General features: G+C 42.4%; 1 protein-coding gene across 1 annotated transcript in view; it reads left to right on the top strand.

The window, feature by feature from the left end:
- The window catches only part of DRD3 (dopamine receptor D3), a 44,483-nt gene extending 21,978 nt beyond the window's left edge, over window positions 1-22,505 (top strand). Inside the window, exons 4-8 of the mRNA XM_053565211.1 lie at window positions 6,991-7,133; window positions 14,948-15,144; window positions 16,246-16,323; window positions 19,472-19,817; window positions 21,202-22,505. Coding sequence (XP_053421186.1) covers window positions 6,991-7,133; window positions 14,948-15,144; window positions 16,246-16,323; window positions 19,472-19,817; window positions 21,202-21,398 — 961 coding nt within the window. The 3' untranslated portion in view covers window positions 21,399-22,505. The remainder of the gene's footprint in view (window positions 1-6,990; window positions 7,134-14,947; window positions 15,145-16,245; window positions 16,324-19,471; window positions 19,818-21,201) is intronic.
- Window positions 22,506-24,689: the final 2,184 nt, after the last annotated feature.

Raw genomic sequence — 24,689 nt, 5'->3', positions numbered from 1 at the left:
ACTTAACCAAATGGATTCAGTATTTTTTGGTCATGAAGCCCTGATCTGTAATAACAGAGTGGAAAGAGATAGGAAAGAAAAGGAAATGATAAAAGGGTTTTTGAAAGCAAGTAACACGCTATTGTCATTAGATTCTTAGGCATAGCTCTGGATGCTTGGATTAATGCTGCCTTTTCTTTTTTAAAAAGCAGAGTGGGAAGTGTTCTGAGCACAAGCCCCTACCGTCTTGGCTCCTTGCCTCTCCAGGGGGCCAGCCCCCACCACAACATCCTGCACGGGGGTCAGAATGAACTCAGGGAGAGGGCTGAGAATGTGTCAGAAGAGGAGGACAAGACCAAGTGTTGAGAATTAGAATCCTCCGAGAGGAGCCCGGGAATAATGCAGCCAAATTCATTCACCAGGGAGTTCTTTAAGTGGCTCTCAAATGGCACCCATCACACAGGCGAGCCTCTGCGTCTGTGCAGCCAGCACAATAGGTACCAGATGAGTCACAGGCACCTTGGATTTTTAGTTTGCATCTAAATAAGTACTTTATATTTGCAAAGGGCTTTCTAGTCATTTGCAAAAAGCTTTCTCCTTCAACAACTCCACAAGGGGAGTCCACAGAACTAAAGATTTATTGAGCCCCCTGTCTGACCAAATAAAAGGTGGTGAAAAGCAGCCCTCACAGAGCTCTGGGGCTCATTAAACCCAGGCGGGAGCAGAGTCAGGCCCTCCTGCCCAGGCCAGCTTCCCAAAGAGGTACCCTCATCAGTTCACACACACACACACACACATACACACACACAATCTCCCAGTCCACAGGGCTCCTAGGTGGAATTCTATAGGGTACTGAGACCTTCAGTAGAGTGACCAGCTATGCAGGCTTCATTATTAATAGGGCAGACATGGGAGTAGAAGCAGTGTCATAGTTAACTCACTTGAGCAGAAATGTGAAATGCTCACACAGGGTCCTGCAGCCTCTTAGCACAGGCTTGGGACTGAAAACTGAGACTCTAGGCTTCCCACTGGTTCTCTATCTATTGCAACAAGACGCTCTTCTATCGGTAGAGGTGAGGATGGGCACTTTTATAGGTGCAATTTCCTTGGACTAAATGAGGCACATTTCCTAAGTGTTCATTGCCCTGGCTACTTCTGTGCTAATCCTAACTTGCATGAGTCTAGAAGCAACAACAACAATAAAAATAGCTACCGTTTATTTAGCCTGTACTATGTGCCAGGCACTAAGAGCTTTTCAGTCATTATGGTCCTCACGACAACACATCAAGGTAGGTATATTGTCCCCATGTTACAAGTAAATGTTCTGAGGCCAGACTGTGCAAATAAGCTTCCCAGATCACACAGCTAGTGCAAGAGTGGAGGGAGGGGGTGGGGCTTTGGTGCGTGCCACACCTTCTGGGGGCAAGACATGATGGCAAGAGGGACTTACCTAACAAATGCAATCAGTGTAACCTGGCTTATTGTACCCTCAATGAATCCCCAACAATAAAAATAAATAAATAAATAAATAAATAAATAAATAAATAAATAAAAAAGAGTAAGAATTCAGTTAGCCTCTTTCTAACACAGAGGGGCTGTATTACTCAGAGATGCTGACCTGCAAGCCATACTCTGGATCCCCTAGCTCTACAGTCACACTGCCTAGCTAAAACTCCATGCTCTACAGTTTAATAACAATGTAACCTTGGCAAGGAAATTAACCCCTCTGGGCCTCCATTGGTAATAGCAACTACCTCAAAGGGTTGTTGGGGGATTACATAAATTAATATTTTTAAATCACTTCAAACAGAGTTTGGCACATAGAAAGTGCTACACATTTGTTCCCTACAGAAATTTTACAATGGAATGTTCTCTAATATTCGGGAGTAAGAGAAAGACAACTGTAAACTCACTGATAAGAACATTCACTGATCCCTTGAACTAACATAATAACAATAGTAATACTGTCATTGGAAAGTATACAAATGTAATATGCACTAGGCCTTGTACAGAGATAATCTCATTCAATATTTATAATAGCTCTGGCAGGAAGGGCTATTGTCCCCGTTATATAGATGAGAAAATTGAGTCTCAGAAAAAGACAAACCACTGGCCGCACATTTAAGTAGCAGAGCTGGGATTCAGACTCTTCTCGGTCGGTTTCTGAAGCCCACGGGCTTAACCACTAGGCACAATGCCAGTGATCGGGTAGGGCCCAGGGAGCTAGGAGCTCAAACACCCACGGTGGAGAAGAGAGGGGTCCTGGCCCAGGGACGACAGGGCCGTGCGCACAGCGTGTGGCTGGCCCTGGAGTAACCCAGGCAGGCAGCGGGCGATGGCCAGAGGCACCAGGACCAAGCCTCCCTCTAGGTCCAAGCCCGGCCTGGCCCGCCCTCTGGGTGCTTTGGCGCAGCCCTCGCCTGCGGTGGTCACTGCAATCGCTCTGAGAGGAAACTGGAGGCTAAGCCGTGCTCCAGGGTAGGAATTCAGAATCCCTGCAGAGCCGCAGGAACCCGGGAGGCCCGGCTTCCCCTCTTCACCGCCAGGGCGAGCCTGGAGAGCCCCCAGGTGAGCAATGAACTTCTCACCCCGGCGGAGCTGGCGGAGTTCTCGCTGCATTATGGTGCCCTCCGATGGCTGATTCCGGAACAGCCTCGATGTCTCAGTCACCTAAGGCAAGCAGGGGGCTTTTTTATTCTAACAGTTAAAGCATGTTTTAAACAGAATAAGAAAAAAAATCATAGAACAGTGATAAACTGTGATCTTGACTCTCACTTCTTACCCAGGTTAACAAAAATCTTTGTCACAGAAATTTCCCCTAATGCAGACTTTCTCAAACCTGTCGAATCATACTAAGCACTTAGTTGTTAAAAATGACTATTTCTGGTTCCACTTCAAAAGTACTTAATCGAAATCTCCAGGGACAAGGCCCGAAAAGCTGGATTTTTTTCTTCTTTGAGACAAATCCTCACTCTGTCGCCCTGGGTAGAGTTCCATGGTATCATAGCTCACAGCAACCTCAAACTATTGAGCTCAAGAAATCCTCCTTCCTCAGCCACCCAAGTAGCTGGGACTACAGGGCACCTGCCACTATGCCCCGCTTGTTTTTCTATTCTTAGTAGAGATGGGTCTCTCTTGCTCAGGCTGGTCTTGAACTCCTGAGCTCAGGCAATCTATCTGCTTCAGCCTCTCAGAGTGCTAGGAGTACAGGTATGAGTGCATGCCACTGAAAAACTGAATCTTATACACACACCCATCCCAATTAACAGAATCAAGCTAACTGGGAAAACTCAGTTCTGGGCACCCACAGTACTCTCCACATACAAACCACCCTTACCGAGCCAACTTTCCTGAGGAAGACTTTGTCGCTGGCAAGGCTTCAGAGACTTGTCAATGCCCTTAAGAAGGAGAGGGGCACTAGGGAGAGCCAGTGGCCTCAGAGGTGGGTGACCCAGCTCACACCACAATCTGCTGTGAGGTCTTGTTCACTGTTAACCTCCCTGTGTCACTGATTCCTCCTTGATGAAATGGAGCCAGGGTTCCCCGCATTTTCCCCGCATTCACAAACTCATTGAATTAACGGAGCCTCCAAATAGTTGCTGAACATTAAAGCATATTTGGGAAAGTATGCAAGTCTCAGTGGGGTACTAAAGCCAGCTTCTAATGGGTCTAGCGAGATCTGATTGGCAAAATTTTAGGAATTTTTGAGCTACTTATTAAAGCTTTGGTAGTAGCTTAAAATGGTCATCAGTGGAGTAATTACACCACAGAAATTGGCGAATGTTACAAATTAGGGCTTTTTTTCACCTGGAGGGCCACTCGTTAGCCATTTACTAGCACAACAGTGAATGCTGCTGACACTCAGGTTCTTTTACATCAAAGGATGTTATGTAAATGGGAGATCGAGTCCCATCTGCAGGCCTGGGCAAGGGGAAGTGGGTCGCAGCTTTTCTATTCTCACCCTTAACTAACTGGCACCAGCAGGACTCAGAGATCAGCCTCTCGTCCAAGATGCCTCAGGGTCACCACTAACAGCAAAGCTCTTTAGGCAGGCACATTTGTCCAAAGCCCAGAAGAGTCCTGAGGAGTGTGAGAGGCCTGAAGGAACGCCAAGTGCTCCTTGCCCTGCTCCTGGGATTCATGGAGGTCTCATAACGTATGTGTCTCAGATGGGGCAATGGGGTTGTCATAGCCTCCCTTTGGGTTATTTGACATTATTAAATAAGGACTTCTACTTCTCTCTCTTGAAAAAGAAGCTACCTTTAGTCACACATTATGGTGTCAAGGCAAAGTCCTACAGAGTTCACTGTTATCTCAGGATTCACAGCTGACTTTAAGCTGCTCTTTTGGGAATACAAATGTTAACACTCTAAAACCAGAAGCATGAGAGGCAGATCCGGGCAGTGCTGGCACACGGGAGCTGACACAGAAAGAACATCAGGGACCAGTGCCCCACACCGTCTGGCCCTGCATCTGTCCTTTCTCTCCTCAGCCCCAACCCACAAGGTGCATAAAAAAGTGGAGGAGGCCCCTGCTCCAATCTGGCCTTTAGGTTCACTGGAACTGAGAAGACAAAAACATGTTGAGTCGTAAATAGATCCAGCTATGTACCTTAGATCCCCTGAGCCCATCTTCTGTGAAAACTCTCCTCTTATGGGGAAGGAGGTCTTCATCACCCATGAGGCAACTGTCAACACCTTCTTACTATTGATCCTGTGTATGGAGCTTGATACCATGGCTATAAGATTATTTGAGCCAATCATATGGGGGCATCTCTCTCTAGTCATGAGGCAACTTCAGTAATGAGGCAAGACAGCTGCGTGCAGGAAGGCACTGATCCTCGCAGAAATGTTTTGCCTTCAGAATCGGAGGTGCCTGTAGTATGGAAAGGACTAAGAAGGTTGCTGGAGACTTAATCTGGAATTAGGGAGGGTGGGATTGAGTTACCCAGGGATGGAGAAGGAATAACAGATTGAAAAAAGACACCAGCCTCTGAATTTTGAGGAGTGCCCAGCACCAGGCCCTTTTGACTGAAATTATGAGCAAATGTCAGGGACCAATGGTAGGTCAGGTTAGTAAGGAAAATTAAGTTTGGCCTAATTACTACACATTCAGAGGCTTGAACTATACCTAATTTTTTATCTCACGGTTTCTGGAAGTCAGAACTCTCTGCTCAGGGTCTCACAAGGCTAGAATCAAGGTGTAGGCTGTACTGTGTTCTCACGCAGAGCCCGAGGTCCTCTTCCAAACTCAGGTTGTTGTTAGAGTTAAGTTCCTTGTAGTTGAAGGACTGAAATCTTCACTTTATAAGGGCAGAAATCTTAGCATTCTGCCTAGCTGAGACAACCTTCAGCTGGGGAGGTGGGGAAATATGATAAAATTTATTCTGGGAACTTGGAGGCTAGAGACCAGCCAGGAGGCTGCAGCCATCATAGAAACCAGGTCATAGGAAAGGCACAGGTGGGTACATGCACAAAACGGCATAGCAGCGGTTCTCAACCTGTGGGTCGTGACCCCTTTGTGACAATGAAAATACATCCTGCATATCAGATGTTTACATTATGATTCATAAGAGTAGCAAAATTACAGCTACGAAGTAGCAATGAAAATAATTTTATGGTTGGGGTCACCACAACATAAGGAACTGTATTAAAGGATCGCGGCATTAAGAGGCGTTAGGAAGGCTGAGAACAACTGGAGAGTGGGTAAATTTCCAGGACCTGCCGTCTTTCTGCCTGGAATGTTCCTCCTGCTCCTCGCCTCATGGTCGGCCCCCTCTCACACACTCAGCTCCCTGCCCACTCCGTGTTGCTTTGCTCGTCTTTACCTCTTCCTTTGTCCTCTAAGGCATCGGCCAGCTTCTTTCATCCATGGCACTCTTCATTTTATGCTAACATATTTGTTTTTTACTTTTTATTATTCATCTACTGTCTCCATTCTAAGCTCAATGAGGACAGAGACAATGCCCCTTTTGCACATGTCTGTACAGAGAGAGAGAGAGACTCAAGAAATACTGAATGAAAAGTTAAATGAGTGAGTGAACAACTGGAATGGAAGGGTCCAGGGAGAGCCGAAAGGTCTGAGTACTGGATCAGGATATCTTGAAGAAGGGCAGAAAATGGAATCCAGGAGAACAATTGGTGTGGGTAGCTGGGGAGATCTGTTTTAGACATCTTGAGTTTGATGTGACTGTGGAACAATTGTCCAGGTAAGTCCCACGAGGAGGTGGAAATGTGTATGAGTTCCCACAGAAAATACAACAACATTCAACAAGAGTGAGGCACTTGGCTTTGACCATGTAAAAGCATGAAAACTGGATTTCAAAATAAGCCTCCATTGGACATTACTCATCCCTGTTTCTGAAGCCTCTACTACCTGCAGGAGCTGCTGCTATGAGGGTTAGAATATATATAAGGATACAAGCAGGGAGGAAACATCTACTTTGGGCACAGTTCTACCATAGTCTGAAAAACTGCAGGAGAAAGTCAAGGCCCACAGACCCGCATCCAGAGTCTTGTGAATGGAGGGGGTATGACTGCAAGACTGCTGTGCCAGGCAATCGACCCAAATTGGTAAAGAATTCCCCAGCAACCCAATCTTACTGTATTAATGTTTTTATTCTTCTCTTTCTCTGTTCATGTTCCTCAATGAGTTTCTAAACCTTTCTGCTATTTTCCCTCAAACACCCCTTCCTTTCTTAACTTTCTCCAAACTAAATTACAGTGGAATGTCTGTAAGTTGACCACCCAGGGGACTTTAACAAACTGGTCACCATAAGGAACTAGGCCCCTGTACTGACATGTATGTGAGGTGCATGTCCAGTCTCTGAAAATGAGTTCAACTCAAGGAGGTCAATGTAGGGAGGTGATCAACCATGGAGGTTCTCCTGTATTTTTCTCCAGCCACGTGTGTCAACCTGATTACCTCTCTTAGCAACTTCTTTCAATGTGTATTTTAAACAGTTCCCCATGCCCATCTCACCATGCCATCCTCTCCCCCTTCCGTCTATAGGTACACTGCAGTGGTCATGCCGGTTTACTACCAGCATGGCACAGGGCGCAGCTCCTGCCGGCGTGTGGCCCTCATGATCACAGCTGTCTGGGTGCTGGCCTTTGCTGTGTCCTGCCCTCTCCTCTTTGGCCTCAACACCACAGGTAACAATGGTGGCTTCACTTCTAGCATCCATGTGATTCACAAGACACCTGAGGGGCTACAAGTGGTGCTGAACCCTGAAATCTCTGACTCTCAGTTGGTGTACTTTGTAAATGAGAATGCCATGGACTCCAAGGCTTTGGCCTTTGTTGGTTATAAATAAAATATAAAGCAAAACTTCATCCATTATTGACACAGGGGTAAAGTTCTGCCCTAATTCATGAAAAATCTGGCTTATCTCTATTTTGAAACAAGTGTCATTGTACTTATTTGAAGAAATGTACCAGTTAAGAAACCAAGCTCATATATTAATAATTTAGGTGAGGTTTGCTAATGAAAAGATAGCAATTTGTAACAGACCTATAATGCAAAATATTACATCATAAAAGTTCTATAGTAGGATATATATTTCTGGTGTTTTACTCAATAAGAACAATTTCTAACACTTGGGAACTAGTACAGATTCTCAGATTATGAAAGTGTGTATTTTTTATTTTGAATATACAAGGACACTGGTCACCATAAGGAACTAGGCCCCTGTACTGACATGTATGTGAGGTGCATGTCCAGTCTCTGAAAATTAGTTCAACTCAAGGAGGTCAATGTAGGGAGGTGATCAACCAAGGAGGTTCTCCTGTATTTTTCTCCAGCCACGTGTGTCAACCTGATTACCTCTGTGTGCCACATGATACATCTTCTACTGGAGAGACGGATGATGGATGGATGGACAGACAATGTGTACATCTGAGATGTTGGGAATTTTAAGTAAATGACACCAACCCAAATTTATACCTCATATGGGCCAGTACCTTCTGTGCCTGCACCATGTCCATCTTTCAGCCTCAGGAACTTTATGTGTCCAATGAAAGCTATTAACACACGTAGTAACGTGATGGGTATTGGCAATACACACTGAGTGCTTGCTAAGAGAAAACTGATTGACTGGTATTCTAGTATTCATCCAGATTTCTTATTTTGTCTGTTTGGATTGGTTCATTCAATTCTTTTTTTTTTGAGACAGAGTCTCACTCTCCTCAGCAGAGTGCTGTGGCGTCACAGCTCACAGGAACCTCAAACTCTTGTCTTGGACTTAAGTGATTCTCCTGCCTCAGCCTCCCAAGTAGCTGGGACCACAGGTGCCTGCTACAACACCCGGCCATTTTTTTGTTGTAGTTGTCATTGTTGTTTGGCAGGCTAGGGCCGGGTTCAAACCCGCCAGCCTCACTGTATGTGGCTAGTGCCCTAACCACTGAACTACAGGCGCCGAGCCAGTTCATTCAATTCTTATGTTCCAGGTTTGTGAATTTCTGTTATATGTGTACTAGTCATATAGCCATGTGCTTATGTGTATGCATATTACATGTAAATACAGGCAAATCCTAACTCATAAATAATTTCCCAAATGTCATTTGCTGGACAATGATTTAGAAGTCAGAAAATACTTGGGAAGTCAGAAAAAGTCTCTGGAGTCAGAGAAACGTGGATTCAAACTCCAGTTCTGCTACTTAACAGCTGTGTCTCCTTCAATAGGTTACTTAACTTTTCTGAGTTTGGTTTCCTTGTTGGTAAATTTGGGATAATAATACAGTGGAGCATAAACTTCAGCAAATTCAAATATTTAGCATCAGACTATATATTTAGTTAAAAAGTTTTCAATATTTGTTTTGTATATGACCCCCTACAAATAAGCTCACAAAGTTTATCTCAAAAGTTACATATTCCATATGAACTCTATAATATATGGTATTCCTATGTACATCACTCTTAAGCCTTATAATAATAAGACTACGTATATCTTTATATGTAGTTCAGGAGAATTTCAAAGCAAGTTTGGGGTCTATATAATATTCACTTTATTCAATGACTTCAGAATCAGACCCTACATATGATATAACTCTACCTCCTTCATAGAGACTTTTTGCAATTAAATGAGGATTAAATTGGGATAACAGATGTAAACATGCCAAGCACATACTAGCCACTCAAGGTCAGACTTGTTTCTCCACCACAATAAAGGTTAACCAGCTAATTCATCCATAAATATTTGCCTGGCTAACTCAGGATGTTTCTAAAATATAACGTTATAATCATCTTAGCATTACTCCTTATCATTCATTACTTTGTTATTTTAACTGAATGATACTTTATAAACTTGTCACACATGCACATACACACTTTGCACATCACAAAGCACCACCCCCCACCATGGCTACAGAGTGAGTGTTAAATGTGCTTTACTGGTTAGCCTAATAACTAAGTCTTCTGATATAACTTTGTTTCTATATGAAAATACATTCTTTGTTGGAATTTGCATATGGGAAACCCACTGCAACTGTTAGACCAAGGCACTGCTTATGTTCCAGCCGGCAGCAAATCCCCACGTTCGGTGCTTGCTGGGCTGAGTATGGCTTCTCTTACTCATTCTTGGTAGGGGTGGTCTTACTCTCACAGACACACATGCCTTGGGAACAGTTGAAATAGTCTCAAAATATGATACTAGACAGAGCTCCCAGTTATCAACATCTAACGCAAAGAAGGGAGGAGACCAAAAACTTGCCACCAATGAGATCATTTTCGTTCCAGAAACAAAACTCAGGAAAATCTTTCCAAAAGACTTTTCAAACACAGCATCGGGAAGGTTACAAAAGGGTCTGTGACTTAGCATGTGAGCTTTCACTGCTCTCTCATCTCTCTTTTACCTTTATTAATAGCACAGTAGTAACCCATCCAATTATCCATATATTGTGTCAAAGTGTTAGATTCCATCTTTAGAGCCCAGTAGATATTTTCTGGTGTGATTATTTATTAAAAGGTTTTCTGTACCCCAGAATTTAACAACATATCTGCTCCAAAGAAGATCTGAACAGTGGTAGTTCTACCGATGGTTGTTCAGGAGACCAATCTCCTCTTCCAAATATTTCAGAGAATTAGTGAATGGAACTCAAGAGAGAGAAGCCCAACTGTCCTCCTCTGCCTCACTCTGACCTTCACAGTACAGCTTCATTATCTTTGTAGACATGGGTTCCTCCAACAACTCTTCCATCTTTAAGGAATTGACTAAATTAATTCAAAAACCCAGTAGAAGTGACTTCTCTCAGTCATTTCTTCTGTTGGAAGTCCAGGGGAAGGCTACTGGCAGCAGCTGAACTTCCACAGAAGAAGAACATTCTGGCCTGGTACTGCTTTTAATGCCTGGGCTGCCACGTGCGATTGTGAATTGTTAGAGAAGGTAAGATAGAAGTTCGATCTCTTCCTACTTGGGAGTTGATCCTGTTCTCTGAGAAAAGGGCAACACAAGGGAGGATCTTGGGTCAGAGAGTTCCTAGGCTGGGGGTCCTGGCTGACCATTGTTGCCCCCCATTCCCAGCAGAGGCCCAGTGGTCTAGCCAAATGTCACATCATCAACGGCTCTTAATGACAACAGAGCATTGAGCTCTGGGGCTAGGGGAAACCCTAAAAATGCCCAAATAAGTAGCCCAATTGTTTTATTTCACAGATAAGAAAAATAGCTAGTATTTAAATTTCTGCTAAATCAGATGGCTATTGTGTTATAAAAAATTCGAGAATGAATAAGTAATGAATGAATAAGCTAGTGACAGGCTTAAGACACCTAAAAGGGAAGAAAAACTGAAAGTTATGAAAATCTTACCAGCTGGCTTGATTTTTCCTTTGATAAAAGGAAATCAATGAGTGCTATTTGTTTGATTTTTAGTGATAGAACACCTCACCTGGCTTGCAGAGCACTGGAGCCTGGAGGAAGTTGGTTACTCAAAAAGCTAAATGAATAATAGAATTACAAAGTGAAAAGAATGTTCAGGTCATCCTAAAATCGAATTCATCAGCATCTCCTGCCTTTGGAATCAAGTTGAGATCAAATCTTTCAATGAATTTGAAATTCATCAATCTTTCAAGTAAATCTGCTTTGGCCATGCTATTCACATCACTATGAGGCTCAAGTTCCCAGGAAAGCCTGCAAAAAAAGCCTCTTGGCCCACTTAGTAGCACTATTTAGTATTTTTACCACCCAGGACAGTGCTTTGAACATAGTATAGGTGCTCTGCAAAGGTTTCTTGAATGAGTAAGTAGACGAACTGAATCTTCCTTATCATTCTTTCCTCCTTAAATGTTGAGATTAGTTAGAACAAGCATCTCTAATCTCAGAAAATGAGGCATAACCTCCCCACTCCCTGCCCAGCTTTCCCCAGTAGTCCCCAGCCAGCCAGCCAGCACGTGCCTCTGTGCTTATATAAAATGCTCATTTGTACATTTTCCTTATTTATTCACCGTTCATGTATTCGTCCAATAATTGTGGTGCTAAACACATGTACTATTTAAGCTCAATCATCACGCAAGGTGCCTCATCTCCCGAGGAAGCCTCCTGAACAGCACTCAGCAGAGAAGCTTTCAGAATCGCTGGGGTGTGGTGCCTCCCCCTGCCCCACTGACAGGACCCACACCCAGGCCAGGGCTGCTGGGCACTGGGGCAGACACCACTCATTGGCCACAACCTCCAGGGGTCACTCTGCCCGCTGTGCATTCACGAGACCAGAGAGCATGGGGAGATTCTAGGAGAGGCAGCAAAGCTCCATCAAGGAGGGACAATGGTTTTCTTAGCTAGGAGAGGAAGGAAAGAAAGGCTGCCGATACAATCCAGTGATTTTATGGGAGGGCCTTTATCTACCACCAGAGACCCTGGGATAGCCATGTGCTTTTCTTCACTCCCTCTCATACATACACTTTCAATATTTTTAGTGGAAAAATAAATACTTGCTCATAACAAAACATTCAGAAGGTGTAATGAGACCCATATGTACCACTGGTGGGTCTACCTCCTACCCCAGCTTGCTAGTTCCCCACCCCCCTCCCTAGAATATTCTTGAAAGACAATGCTTGAAATAAGCATGTACACACACACATAAGCACATGTGTGGGTACATGTTTCCATTTCAACACAAATACGAGCCCCTTATGCCCACTCCTGACTCTGGCCTTTTAAAAGGCCATATATAAAATTTAGAGGTCAGGTTCCCAGAACACAGAGGAGGTTAGAGAAGGGTAGAGAGTCCTGTGGAGAGACAAATGGGAAATATCCAGTGTGCCAAGGGTGGCAACCAGATGAATGGTGGGGACAGTAGCTCTGCCACCCTGCTGGCCACACGCTGAGGTTCCACCTCCATACAAGAGGCACTTGAATCATGCTCAGGAACGGGAGAGCTTATTTCAGGGGAGGGGCTGGGATAATCCATCCCTAAAGGACGCTGATACAGGCTCTGGGGAGACGACATGAATTTTAGCCCCTCCCCAGAGAACCAGAGAACTTGGGGGAGTAGCTTATAAAGGTTCTGGTGGCAGTGTCATCATTAATGTGCCTCCTTGACCCCTGAGAACATTCTTTCCATTTTAGTTCTTAACCGTTGGTTCCTTCCTTCCCCCACAAATATTTTTCACTATAAGTCTCTCTCCAAATTTCCATTCCCAAATGATATCTTCCCTCTTAAATTTTAAAAAAATCAGGGGAGGTAAATAATAATAATAATAATGATAGTACATAATAAATAACAATAGCCATTTCTTTTCTTTAATTCTCACAGCCACTATCAAGACCAATATTTCTTTTTTTATATATTTATTTTTTTATTGTTAAATCATAGCTGTGTACATTTGTGCAATCAAGGGGTACAATGTGCTGGTTTCATATACAATCTGAAATGTTCTTATCAAACTGCTCAACGTAGCCTTCGTGGCATTTTCTTAGTTATTGTATGTAGACATTTGTATTCTGCATTTAGTAGGTTTCACCTGTATCCATTCTAAGATGCACCATAGGTGTGGCCCCACCCATTACCCTCCCTTTCCCTCCCTTGGCCCTTTCCCCATATTCTTTTTCTTTATTAATTAATTAACTAATTCTTTTTTTATTGTTGAATCATAGCTGTGTACATTAGTGCAATCAAGGGGTACAATGTGCTGGTTTCATATACAATCTGAAATATTCTCATCAAACTGTTCAACGTAGCCTTCATGGCATTTTCTTAGTTACTGTATGTAGACATTTGTATTCTGCATTTAGTAAGTTTTGCCTGTACCCATTCTAAGATGCACCATACGTGTGGCCCCATCCATTACTCTCCTTTCCCCTCCCTTGGCCCTTTCCCCATATTCCTGAGCTATAGTTGGGTTATAGCCTTCATATGAAAGCTATAAATTAGCTTCATAGTAGGGCTGAGTAAATTGGATACTTTTTCTTCCATTCCTGAGATACTTTGCTAAGAAGAATATGTTCCAGCTCCATCCACGTAAGCATGAAAGAGGTAAAGTCTCCATCTTTCTTTAAGGCTGCATAGTATTCCATGGTATACATGTACCACAATTTGCTAGTCCATTCATGTGTTGATGGGCACTTGGGCTTCTTCCATGACTTAGCTCAAGACAATATTTCTATCCTTTTATTTATAGATAATGAAGCTGAGGCTTGGCATCGTTAAGTAGTGTGTCCAAGATCACATAGCTCATAAGCAGCAGAGCTGGGTCTCACACCTAGGCTTGTATGGCCTCTATCAATCTCAAAAGAGCAAGAAGCAGAGTGAGGGGCTCACGCAGCCATTGCCCACTCCCCACAAGGTCACAACTGAGGCTTTATTTTCTACAGCCAGATTTGGGGTTGGGGTGATGAAGACTGGCCAGCTGAGCCAACAGTAGTCGCTGACAATGCTGGACAAAGTACACATGTGCCCTGTCACGGTAGTAGAGGGAGTTGGAAAGTCAAAATTACAGAAAGAACATGAGTTTGGGGGTCAGACTAGCTGGAGAAATGTGTCTTTCAGGCTGTGCAGTCTTAGGCCACTTGCTGTTCCTCTCTGAGCTTTAGTTTGCTTATCTGAGAATAGAGACTGTAATGTCATCTCTCTCACGTACTGTTGCCATAATGATTAGGTAAGATAATGCATACCAAGCCTTCGGCATATCACCTGGCAGATATTGGTTTGCTTCCCTTTTTTCTTTTAAGACAGGGCAAGTTTCAGGCCCTATCTTGGCATTGGAGGGATCTCAACCTCTGCTAATGAAGAAGGCAAAGCTATAGGGACCTCTGAAGGAAGAGTGGCAGCAGCGTTTCAGGACATAAAGCAGAGACAGGGGCACTTCTGAATCCATATTCTCCATAACGACTATATTCTCACCAGCCTTTTCCCACCCCACCCCCTGGCTGGTTCTGGAGATTCCCTGAAAAATCAAATGCCTGCCCTGTGTTCAGCCACTACCTGTCCTGCATCCCACATTCAAAACTAAAGACCTACAATTCTCAGTGAAAGGACTGTTGGAATGCAGTGAAAGGAGCCAAAGAAGCCTGTATTCAAATAATCCTTTAATGCCTGCACACCTGCAGGGCCTTTTCTGGTGGCTGCAGCCCCTCCACCTCCCCAGGAGCCTCTGCCCTTCTGCTCTGTGACACTCCTGCAGCCTTTACGCTGCATTTCCCTGGGTGACACTTACCTCATCATATGGAAGGATCATCGTCTATCCGGACTCCAAACCTTCACGACTAGACATGCTGTCTTGTCCTCTTTGCAGCCCCAGTGCAGAGAAGTGTCTGGCATACAATCATTGGTAAATTTTCTCTTTAAGTGAACTGTGAGAAACCCCAAGGTGAATTGGCCCCCTCACCATAAGGAGCTGACAGCATCGCTGACACTGCACCCCATCTCCATCAGGAGGTGGAGACCTCACACATGGGTGATATGGGGCCAGGTCTTATGCTCCCTGCAGAGCTCTAACACCCAGAAAATGGCTTCACCTTCTCCCCCTCTCTTGCCCACAGGGGATCCCAGAGTCTGCTCCATCTCCAACCCTGATTTTGTCATCTACTCTTCGGTGGTGTCCTTCTACCTGCCCTTCGGAGTAACTGTCCTTGTCTATGCCAGGATCTACGTGGTGTTGAGACAAAGGAGACAGAAACGGATCCTTACTCGGCAGAACAGTCAGTGCATCAGTGTCAGGCCCAGCTTTCCTCAACAAGTAAGCACCCCGGAGCGGGCAGTGGGAGGACAACACCCGCCCCCGACCTCCCAGCCTGTGTCCATCCATGCAGCGTCCCCATTCTGCCACATGGAGACACAGACCTGACACCTACCTCTGAACCTGTTGGAGGCTATTAGCTATGCTTCGAGGTAGGAAATCCAACCTCAAGAGTGCACCGATAGCTGTCCCTAGAGCCCCCTTACTTGTCAATATGGTAGGATAGTTTCTAGACATGTTATTCTTTCCCTCACAGTCTTTCATTTCCCCCAGATGGCCAGCAATGTATATGTCCCACAGGGTCTGAGGTTGTATGTGGCAGATGTACCTTGCACTTTTGGTTCACAGAACTGACTTTTTGTTCAAACCACTCATTCCAAGAATCATCATGGTCCACCAAAACCTTTTGTCCTCACTAGATCTCCCCATGTTAAGGCACTGATCAGCTTTGGGATGGGATGCTGGATGATCATTTTATCAGATCTTTCTAGCTTCTGAAGAAGAAGGTTGTTCTTTCTGCAATGATCTTCCAGTTTACCCCAGTGCCTGGCACATAGTAGTTTGCCCATGACATACTTGAAGCACAAATGAATGAATACTGATCACTCGCACTCTGCCAGGGAAAGGACACTGGGAATGTTATACAGCCTCTGCCTTCATGGAGCTCAGGCTCTAGACAAGCACATACAGCAGCCTGAGACCTAAAGTTAATGAACAGCCCAGAACTGAAGGGAATGTTTACCAAATGTGAGGTAAAGATAACTAAGCACCCCAATATGAAGTATTGTGGAGGTTCTAAGAAGAGAAAAAGCCAACATGCTCAGGAAAGGGCTTTACAGAGTAAGAAGTGAGTTTGGTCTTGAAGGTATAGCCAACATCAGTCGTGATGACCTAAATAAAGTTCAGACTCTCAAAGCTGAAGCCCCAAGGATTAGGTAGAACAAGACTATTGGCCCCGTGAGATAAGAGATCAGAACCCAAGGCTAGGGACATGAACATGTTGCACTCAAAGCATTGCCATGCTACATGGCTACATATGACATGGATCAGCAGTGTCAAGCTTAATCCATAACTGACTGTTTCTCCTTCAACCTACCCTAGTCTTCCTGTCTGCAGCTGCAGCCCATGCAGCAGTTTTCAATAAGGACCAGATTTCCATCAGATGCTACAGGAAAAATGGTAAGTGGACAATGTCTCTGATCACAGGAAAAGAATAAGAGCCCTTTTTTCACAATGTTGGCTTGTCTCGATTACAGTCCCATCCCCAAACGGAATCTAGCCCTATTCTTGTACATGTACCTATAATACATGATGGGATCTGAGATTCTGCCTTATTTAAGCTGCAGCATAGAATCCGTCAAGTGATGTTGAGAAGGCATATGGCTGTTGGGCGAGATCTCAATGACTGGTGCTGCTGATTCTTGGATGTGGTGTGAAGATGCCATCCAGAGCCACTTTGCCCTGGCAGGATCAAGATGTCAACAAAACACACAAGGGCAGAGCCAATAACAGCAGAGAAAGAAGACTTGAAAGTGCCCTATTAACCACTGAATGTGGGGAAAACAAACACAATGTCATGATCACTGTGAGCCTTGTCTGACCAATTCAAGTCAGCCCTGCCTCCTCCAGCTAGCAGAGTGCATGATGGAGCCTGGTGCTGTTAAGTATAGGCCAGTAGTCCTCTCTTTGAACTCCATGTTAGGAATAAAACTTCAAAAGCCAATAATGATATAGGCCTGAGCTTCATTCCATCTCGGTACAGTTAACCAATCACTTTTACACAGGCCTGATGTAGCAGTTAGAGACCCTTGCTGTAAATGATAAAAGACAGGTAAGCAACTTAAAGCTGCCCATGGAAGTTCCAAGGTCTGAGGGGCATCCAAGGCCCAAGGGAAGAAAAGAGAGATTAGTGAGCCATGAGGCTGGCATTGCAAGGATTCTGGACAATCAGGTTCTGGACTGCCATCTGGGAGTGGAGAGCTCTGCTAGCCAGACCCAGAGGAATCCAGTGTTCCCTCATGCAGTCATGGAGGTAGTGATAAGGGTTTGCAGAGAGAACTGAGAAGTACTTCTCGCCAATATACACCCTCAGAAGAATCACTTTCCTCCTATGAGACTGACTTTCCACATCTGTACAATGGAAACAGGGTATACCAGATCAGTGTTCTCAAATGTGATATTTTATAGCCACTTTTGAGAAACCCAGTCCCCTAGTTTTAGAAATAAGGCATTAAAAGTTAAATATCATCACTTTTAGAAGACCAATATTTGCCAGCACAATCATAAACATAATTTTGGTTATCATTCAGATAAAAGAGAAAATACTTATATTAATTACTATAAAATCCCATCAAAACTAAAACTAAAAAAAAAAATTTAATATATTTTCTTAACTGGAGGCCATTATGTTAAATGAAATAAGCCAGGCATGGAAAGACAAGTTATCTAAACACATGTTCTCAGTCATCTGTGGGAGCTAAAGAGTTGATCTCATGGAAGTAAAGAGTAGAATGATAGTTACCAGGGGCTGAGAGGGTTGGGGAATGAAGAGTTTGGTGAATGGGTACATAGTTAGATAGAGGGAATAAGTTCTAGTGTTCAATAACACAGTAGGATGACTGTAGTTAACAATTTATTATATATTTCAAAATAGCTAGAAAAGAATATTTGAAATGCTCCCAACACAAAGACATGATAAATATTTGATGGGATGGATAAGTCAATTATCCCGATACATATATCAAAATATCATAAGTACCCCATATGTACAGTTATTGTGTATCAATAAAATTATTTTTTAAAAAAGAACAAATACATATTCTCCTAGAATTCCTAAGAATACCTCTGTGAAATATGATTTCAAAAACACTAAGTAATCTTGAAGACCCCTTGAATATATCCATTCATTCAACGGTACTTCTGAGTGTGCACAATGTGCCACCACTGTGCACTTGGTAGACTTGTGACTCCTTGATCTAAGGAGAGAGAAGTGAAGGGTCTTAGTTGCTTATATTGACTAACTTGTGGAGAAAAGAAACTTTCTGGAGACCTGTCAAGTACCTCATGGATTCAATGAGAAGGCTGAAAAAAAGCTTACAGGGCCTAGGACACTGGACATTGGGTGGCACCACTGGTGGAGGAATTCTAAAGTCTCCCTGCTTCACTAGTTCAGGGTCAGTCTGAGGTGTGAATCAGTAATCGTCTGAGCTTGGTTCATGCGCCAGAACTGTAGCTCCATTGAGGTGGGGGCAGGACATGAAGAGCTGGCTTTTACGGCTTCAGTGATGAGAGTTGGGGGAGTCAAGTTCTGTCTCCTAGTCAGGATTAACACAAGGGTCTGATTCCTCAAACATGGAAAGAAGGGCAGATACTGGATACACATGTTCCCCTCTACCCAAAATACCAGAAAAAATACAACTGTCTTCAAGTTTTCTACTCTGAGGTGCTGCTCATCTCAAACCGTTTTTTTTTTTTCCTTTTTCTTTTCTGTTTTTTAAATGAAGCTCAGAGATAGTAAATTAACTTGCCAAAGGATACATTTACTAAGCAAGAAAGCAGAGTTAAGATCCTTTTTTACAAAAGGATTCTAATATGGAAATTTTCAAAAATAAAAAGTAGAAAGACAAACAGAACAAGCCCCTACTCTCTATCAGCCAACGCCAGTGATCATCAACTCAGGCACAATCTGATTTCCGTACACTCCCACTTATGTTTGCACACCCACTCCTAGCTTGTTATGAAGCAAATCCCAAATACATATCATTTCAACTGAAAATATTTCTGTAAGTTCCCCAAAGGATATGGGCTTTTTTATAAAAATACATATGCATAATACCACATCACACTAAAAAAATTAATAATAGTCCTCTAATATCATTAAATATCCAATGTTTGAATTTTCCCCATTGTCCTGTAAAATTTTTCACAGTTGGTTTGTTTGAATCAAAATTCAAATGAAGACCATACTTTGCAACGGTAAGTGCTTTTGTTGTTACAATTTATTTGTTGAAACAATTGAGCCATTTTTCTTTTAGAGCTTCCCACACTCCAGATTTTGCTGCTTATATCCCTGGGGTGTCACCTACCCTGTTCTTCAGTATCACCAGGTCATTCTACCTCAAAAAAGCAAGCAAAATGCTACTCTCCTTAAGGGGCTGTAGTAGCATTTCAAGTTCTGTATGTGGTAGGTACTTTTTAGTTGAAAAATCAGAAGCAGATTTCATTTCCTTTAAGTTTCATGGTCCCACTGCACTGTCAGATGCTCCTTCTGTCGGGTTCACACGCTCATGGTTTCCTCTTTCTTTTCTGCATTCTCTTTCCCGTTCAGGAACATTCAGAAGATAAGCAATATCCCCAGAAATGTCAGAATCCTCTCTTGTCACATCTGCAACCCCTCTCTCCTGGCCGGCCACACATGGAGCTGAAGCGCTACTACAGCATCTGCCAAGATGCTGCCTTGGAAGGACCAAGCTTCCAGGAAAGAGAAGGAGAACTGAAAAGGGAGGAGAAGAGTCGGAATTCCCTAAGCCCCACCATAGCACCCAAGCTCAGCTTAGAGGTCCGAAAGCTCAGCAACGGCAGGTTATCAACGTCCCTGAAGTTGGGGCCCCTGCAACCTCGGGGAGTGCCACTTCGGGAGAAGAAGGCAACCCAGATGGTGGTCATTGTGCTTGGTAAGTTTGGGTTGGCATGGGTTGAATTAAGTTGGGTTGGGTTACATTAGGTGGAGCCACATTTTGACAGAAATTGGAAATACAACCACTACATTATTCATAGTAAACATTTTTGTATAAATATTAACTCTATACATAAATATTTTTATAAAAATATTTTTACTACTTAGGAGGCTAAGGAAAGGAGACCACTTGACCCCAAGAGTTTAAAGTTGCTGTGATTTATGAGGTCATGGCACTCTACCCAGGATGACAGAGGGAGACTCTATCTCAAAAAAAAAGTAAAAATTTTTTGGTGTATGATTATTAACTCTGATAGAAATGCAGAAGACCTAGATTAAAATTTATAAAGCTGAATAAACCACCTAATTAAGCTATATTTTGCTTAATCATATAGAATTATAATGCATGAATCAAATAATAATAAGTAACATAATGATTCAATGAAAGTGTCTGGTATATATTAGATATTTAATAAAGGCTTACTCATTTTAAAATAGTAAATGAAAAAAAAAACAAACAGGAACGTGAAACACTACTGTGATATGGTCCATGCATATAACATCTAGATTAGTTTAAGTACAGAGTAAAAAGTTTACCAAGATGTCAAAACTGATGTCTTTAAGTACTAGGTGGTTATTTCCATTCTTTCTTCTTTTCTGTATTTACCAAGTTCTCTGTAGTGTGTACAATCATGGATCATTTTTATAGTAGAAAAATTATTTAAATAAAGAAATTAAAAATTTATAAATCACAGGTACCACATAATGAATGAAGGAAATTCATTCTATTCAATGTCACTAACAAATCTCAACTTTCTCATATACAGCAGAACCTCCGTTATTGATCATCTCCTTAAGTTGACCTAATATTCAGAGACTGGCATATCAGTACTAGTTCATTAGGTTGACCATCTCCGTATGTTTACAACTTTGTTAAGAGTCCCTCAAGTGGTCAAGTTGCAGAGATTCTACTGTATTAGATGTGTTCCTAAAACTCCTAGATGTAATCTTAACAGCAGGCACTATGTCAATCACATCTTTAAGATCTGCTCTCCTATCAGTGCCTAGAATCATGTCTTGCATGGGTAGACATTAAGTAAAAGTCTTAATTGAATTGGAAAAAAAAAAAATCTAGTAAAAACTACCCAAAGACCAAACTGGAAAATTGGTTTAGTAACAAAGTCCTGAGGTAAGGTAGAGACATTAACAAGCAATTTTTCTCATCACACCTACTTCACAGGATTGTTATAAAAAGTAAATGGGTATGAAAAACTTCCAGCATAGCGGCTGACACAAACTAGACAAGCATGAGTCATTTTCATGTCATAACGAAAGGAGCAAGCAAATCCCTTACCTGGTTTCTCTCTTCCTTTGCAACCTAGGTGCCTTCATTGTCTGCTGGCTGCCCTTCTTCTTGATTCACATTCTCAATACCCACTGCCAAGCATGCCACGTGTCCCCAGAGCTTTACAGTGCCACAACATGGCTAGGCTATGTGAATAGCGCTCTCAACCCGGTGATCTATACCACCTTCAATGTCGAGTTCCGCAAAGCCTTTCTCAAGATCCTGTCTTGCTGAAAAAGGAAAGGAGGAAATACTGCCTGTACCCCATTTCTACCTGCCATCCTATGGGGCCTCTAGCCAGGGTCTGCCCCAAAAGACTGTGTGATGTCCTCTGGTATGTGCTAGGAAGAAGATTCTGGGAGCCAGGACGTCCATGAGTGGCCGATGTAACCAAATGCTTTTTCCAAAATAGAATGTTCTACCTCCCCAGCTAAAATCTGACTTCATTATGACAATCTCCAAACAGTTGGGGAGCCCCTAAGTGATGAGGAATAATTCAGAAAGGAGCTGATGAAACGTGACTCACACAAAATTGTCATTGGGAGTATGATTCATTACGGTGAAGGAAAAATGAACAAATTTCATCATTCTCAATTTGCCAGGGATCCTTGAAGTTTCAGACAGTAAACCATCTTACAGAACAACTAATTGTTCTACCTTCAAACGTCTAACTAACTGTCAGGCTGACCTTGTACTTTCATGAGCCAGTTCCCTCTTGGTCATTACTTTTCTTCACTGTATCTGGAAATATGAATAGCAAGGCCAAAACTTCTACCTCACTGTAGAATCTAATTGGCTACATTTGATGAGGTGCATGCCTTAGCCCCAGGGGAATACTGTCCCATATTGGGACCAGAACTTTGTTTCAAACCTTGCTACCCTTTTCTTTTAGGTCTAGCTAATTTCTTTTGGGTCCGGCTAAGAAGTCCCTTTCATCCTGTTCCCTTATTCTTTTGAGGCAGTCTCAGAATTTCAACTTCCAGGGTCATTCAAGATGGGGATATAACTGAAAAAGGGATGACAGTTCCCAGTGTATCACTGTTGAACTTACCATTCAGAACGCGTCACTGATATGCTTTTCATAACACTATAAGGTTTTCCTATTGAGGGCATCCTCTTTTTTGCTGAACAGAGACCCAATATAGTCATGTACCATGTAATATTTTGGTCAAGGACAGACATATACCATGCTGGTCCCATAAGAGTATAAAAGAGATGAAAAATTCCTACCACCTAGTGATGTCATACCGTTGTAATGTTATAGCACAATACATTACTCACATGTCTGTGGTGATGCCTGTGTAAACAAATCTACAGCAATGCCAGTCTTATAAATGTATACAATTATGTACAGAACATAATACTTGATAATAAAGGACTATGTTACTGGTTTATGTATTTACTATACTTTTTATTTTTATTTCATAGTATATTCCTTCTACTTATTAAAAAAAGTTAACTGTAAAACAGCCTCAGGCAGTTTCTTCAGGAGGTATTCCAGAAAAAGGCATTGATGTCACAAGAGGTGACAGCTCCATGCGTGTTCTTAGCCCTGAAGATCTTCCAGGAGGATAAGATGTAGAGATGGAAGACAGTGATATTGATGATCCTGACCCTGTGTAGGCCTAGGCTAATGTGTTCATTAATGTCTTAGTTTTTAACAAAAAAAAATTAAAAAATAAAAATTTTAAATAGAAAAAAGCATATGCAATAAGGATATAAAGAAAATATTTTTGTACGGCTGTACAATGTGTTTGGGGTTTAAGCTGTCATTACAAAAACATCAAGAAGTTAAAAAAATTAAAAAGTTTATAAAGTGAAAATGTTACAGTAAGCTATGTTTAATGTATAGTTGGATAAAGAAAAAAATTAATAGATTCAGTATAGCCTAAGCAGATACTGTTTATAAAGTGTATGATAGTGCACAGTAATGCCCTAGGCCTTCACATTCAGAGCACCCCCAGAGCACCTTTCAGTCCTGCAAGCCCTGTTTGTGTAAGTGCCCTATACAATAGTACCATCTTTTATTTTTATACTTTATTTTTTGGGGGGGCCGGGGCTGGGTTTGAACCCTCCACCTCCGGCATATGGGGCTGGCGCTCTATTCCTTTGAGCCACAGGCGCCGCCCTTTTTACTTTATTTTCAGTGTACCTTTTCTGTGTTTAGGCATGTTTAGATACACTCACTACTGTGTTACAGTTGCCTACAGAATTCAGTACAGTACCGTGCTGTCCAGGTTTGTAGCTTAGGGTCAATAGGTTACATCATACAGCCAAGGTGTGTAGTAGGCTACACCACCTAAGTTAGTACACTCACTGATGTTTGCACAATGATGAAATTACCTAGTTGATGCATTTCGCAGAAGGCATCCCCATCATTATTAAGTGATGCATGATGGTACTTTCAGACCCCAAAACTCACAAAGTAGCGACTGCAAAGGGCCAGTCACTTCTTTCTGGTTATGTAAGAATAAGTAAGAAAGTTTCTGTCCCCAAAGAGCTTGCTGCCTGCTCCTACATTGGCCCATTTATTTGTCTAAGGGTGACAGACAATCACCTAGGCTGCCAGGACACCTCAGAACTGAGAGTACCAGGCAGGGTTTCTCTCATGAACAGTCTTTATAAAGTCCTAGGATAGATTTTACATGTCACCACTCCAACAACTAAGTTTAAAGGTATCATAAAAATAATTTGTAAATGTCATTCAAAATTGCATTTAGAAAGAACTTGAATAGTCTCACCATTTACCTTCTCACCCACAGAAAGCTATTTTTTATTGTTTGAAGAATCATGATAAAAATATAAATAATTTATGAAATATTATCCTAAACTTCAATAAATTCACTTTGAAGAGCTGTTAGTGTATGGACACAACAGAAACTCCTGAATGCTTTTAATGCCAGCATTTAAAATTTTTCTGTAATAATGTTTATATTGTAACACACTGAGAAAATTCAGTTTCTCCCCAGTTCTTTTCCCTTTATCATCTAGGTCAATAGGTATATGACATAAGCAAAGCTGGGTGTTCAGACAATTAAAGTCTGCAAATGTAAAAAGTGATTCCTATATTTTTCTATGCAAAATAAACAGAAAACAAGTGAGATGACAGAGTAAAAGATCATAGAATTTCATGTCAAAATTAGATTCTACAGCCTGGGCAATATAGTGAAACCCCATCTCTAAAAATAAGAAAATTAGCCAGGCATGGTGTACACACCTATAGTCCCAGCTACTCAGGAGGCTGAGGTGGGAGGATCACTTAAGCCCAGGGGTTCAAGGTTGCAATGAGCTATGATTGCACCACTGCACCCCTGCCTGGGCAACAGAGCAAGACCTTGCCTCAAAAACCAAAACAAACAACAAAAAAACCCCAGCATTCTAAAAGCATAAACATGAGCAACATCTGTATATTTGTGAAGAAGAATAGCAAATATTTTGTATTCTTTCTTTACATCATGTATTCAACCCCCTATGAGAAGCTTAGGGAAGATAAACTCCATTTTATAGATGAGGAAACTGAGGCAG

This window comes from Nycticebus coucang, chromosome 16, assembly GCF_027406575.1.
Source record: "Nycticebus coucang isolate mNycCou1 chromosome 16, mNycCou1.pri, whole genome shotgun sequence".
Lineage (NCBI taxonomy): Eukaryota > Metazoa > Chordata > Mammalia > Primates > Lorisidae > Nycticebus > Nycticebus coucang.
The sequence above is the reverse complement of the archived record's forward strand: the minus strand, read 5'-3'. Positions and strand labels throughout refer to the sequence as shown.